Below are 2,425 nucleotides of genomic sequence, written 5' to 3' on the forward strand. Positions count from 1 at the left end.
TTTGCTCTTTTTGATTTACATCAATGACATAGTTGAAAGAATGGACAATAAATTACTTAAATTTGCAGATGATATTAAAGCCTAGGGTGTTGCTAGCTGTGAATAGTAGGCTGCTGATTTACAAAAGGATTTAGATCATTCAGTGAGTTGGGCAAATAAATGGCAAATGAGTTTTAATTATAATAAATGCAATAAAATGCATGTGGGTTATCATAATTTGAATTACAAGTATAATTTTGATGGCAATAACCTTCAGTGTTATGAAATAAAGGGATCTTGGTGTAATAGTTTATCAGTCTGTTAAGCCATCCAAACAGTGTGTTATTGCCAGAGGTAGGACAAATAAAATTTTAGGTTATATCTACAAATATTTTGAATGTGAGTCTAAAGAGGTTATAATTTCATTGTATGGGTCACTGGTTAGGCCATATTTGGAGTACTGTGTTTAGTCTTGGGCTCCTTACCTTAGGAAGGACTTTGAATTGTTGGAAAGGGTTACTAGAATGGTACCTGGGATGGAGTTGTCATACAAGGAGAGGTTGAAATCTTTCAAATTATTTTATCTTGAAAAAAGAAGTTAGAGAGGAGGATCTGACTGAGGTGTTTAACTTTAAGATTGTAAAGGGAATTGATAGTGTTGATGCATCATCATTTTTCATATTTAGTAGTGAGAATAGTAGGACTAGGGAACACAAGTATAAATTTTGGCAAAGCAGGAGTCATCTTCAGCTAAGACAGTTTTATTTTTCTGACAGGGTAATTGCCCTTTGGAATGGGTTGTCTTCGGATGTTGTGGAGGCAGTAAATTTAAGTGACTTTAATAAAAAGCTTGATAAGTACATGAATGATAAAGGCTGGCTTTAAGATTTTTAAAAATTTACTTATTAATATTTTTAGTTTAGTTTATAGGATTTAACAGCTGAAATGGGCCAATGGGTCCCATATTGTTCCAAAACGTTATATCATCAATATATGTTATACTTAGTGCTGTAGACTGCAGTGTAATTCCAGAAGACTGTTAATGTTATTATATAACAGTAAAAATTTACTTTGTTCGTAATGTAGCTACTAACTCAGCTGTATTGTTACTGCTTTATTATGGCACTGAGACTGAGAGTAAGATCATAGAATAGGGAATATGGTATTGGAAGAACTCTTAACTTCTATTCTAATAATAATATCTAACTTCGTCTTTGTTTTGGTTTGTGGGTCCCTTGAAATTCTATTTCGCTTCGTCAGTCCCCATTTGATCCTATTTCAGATAATCGGTCTGTTTGATAACACACACACACTCTTTATAATATTTATACGTTAATTCAATAATTATCGATGTTGTGTTTGTTTCTGCATGCAACATGCACGGTCCGACGTTAATTTTTCAGGATCGATAGAATTTCAAGGGTCCAACAAACCAAAACAAAGCCCTAACTTCTAATACTAAGAGTAGTCTGGTCCTAATAGTAATACTGAGTAATAGTAATAATAATATAAAATTAGGTTGGGTAGGCTATATTAGTCACCATATTACAGTTTTGTGTCTTTTAAGAAATTTTTTTGAACGACAAAGAAAGTTTGGCAACCATAACAGATAACGTTTAAACTCACCAGTTACGTTAAAGCTTTCTGGGTTATGATAACCCAAAGCAGTAAGTTTTCTTTTGAACATTCTTGCTTTCCGACATCAGTCAATTAACTGTGGCTTGAGAAAGAACTCTGCGCCACGTAGTGGTTAGGTTTTGTATATTGTTATACTTATTTATTTATTAACGATAAAGAAGAATTAGCTATGGATTATAAACAATAAGATAACCTTTGATTGTTTTGTTTGTTGATAAACACAAAACAACAGAGTGGGCTATTAGTGTTCTGTCCACCATTCTATAAGCCTTCAGAATTGCCGCTGAGCCATTGGGGGCAATAACTTTTGAAAGTCGAGATTATATTGATATCTAGTAATGTACAGTACGTACAATTATCTGGCAAGAAATGTTTGTTTGTTTGTAATTAAGCACAAAGCTACAAGAAATAGCTATAATGAAAGGTACTGAAATAAATTAGAGTCATGTTTATGATTTCAGAGAAGTACTAGGAAGCAAATAAATGAATTGGTATTTGATGTCTTTGGCAAAAAAAACAAACTTTTTTTTAATTACCATAAAACTGAACGAAAGGCAAGTCAGCGTTACGACAGTGGGGGTCACGTGACCAGTATTCTAGAAGATTCGCTAGTGTGTTGCGACAGCGGGAGTTAAGTGACGCTGGTAGCACGTGTTGAGAGTCTTAGAAGTTTCTGGAACAGGCAGTATTATCGTATACAAGTACGCTAGACAGAGAGACGTAGCAGAGACGAAGCAGGCAGAGAGAAAGAAAAACAGCGATTACGGTCGGCGGGAACTGAGGATAGCAGACACAGAGATCGGACCTA

At 34.4% G+C, this 2,425-nt stretch overlaps 1 protein-coding gene across 1 annotated transcript in view; it reads right to left on the reverse strand.

The window, feature by feature from the left end:
- The window catches only part of LOC106456942 (UPF0568 protein C14orf166 homolog), a 25,037-nt gene extending 23,291 nt beyond the window's left edge, over positions 1-1,746 (reverse strand). Inside the window, exon 1 of the mRNA XM_013916320.2 lies at positions 1,606-1,746. Coding sequence (XP_013771774.1) covers positions 1,606-1,666 — 61 coding nt within the window. The 5' untranslated portion in view covers positions 1,667-1,746. The remainder of the gene's footprint in view (positions 1-1,605) is intronic.
- Between the last annotated feature and the right edge of the window lie 679 nt (positions 1,747-2,425).

The sequence above is a fragment of the Limulus polyphemus genome, unplaced genomic scaffold, assembly GCF_000517525.1.
Source record: "Limulus polyphemus unplaced genomic scaffold, Limulus_polyphemus-2.1.2 Scaffold273, whole genome shotgun sequence".
Taxonomy (NCBI): Eukaryota; Metazoa; Arthropoda; class Merostomata; order Xiphosura; family Limulidae; genus Limulus; species Limulus polyphemus.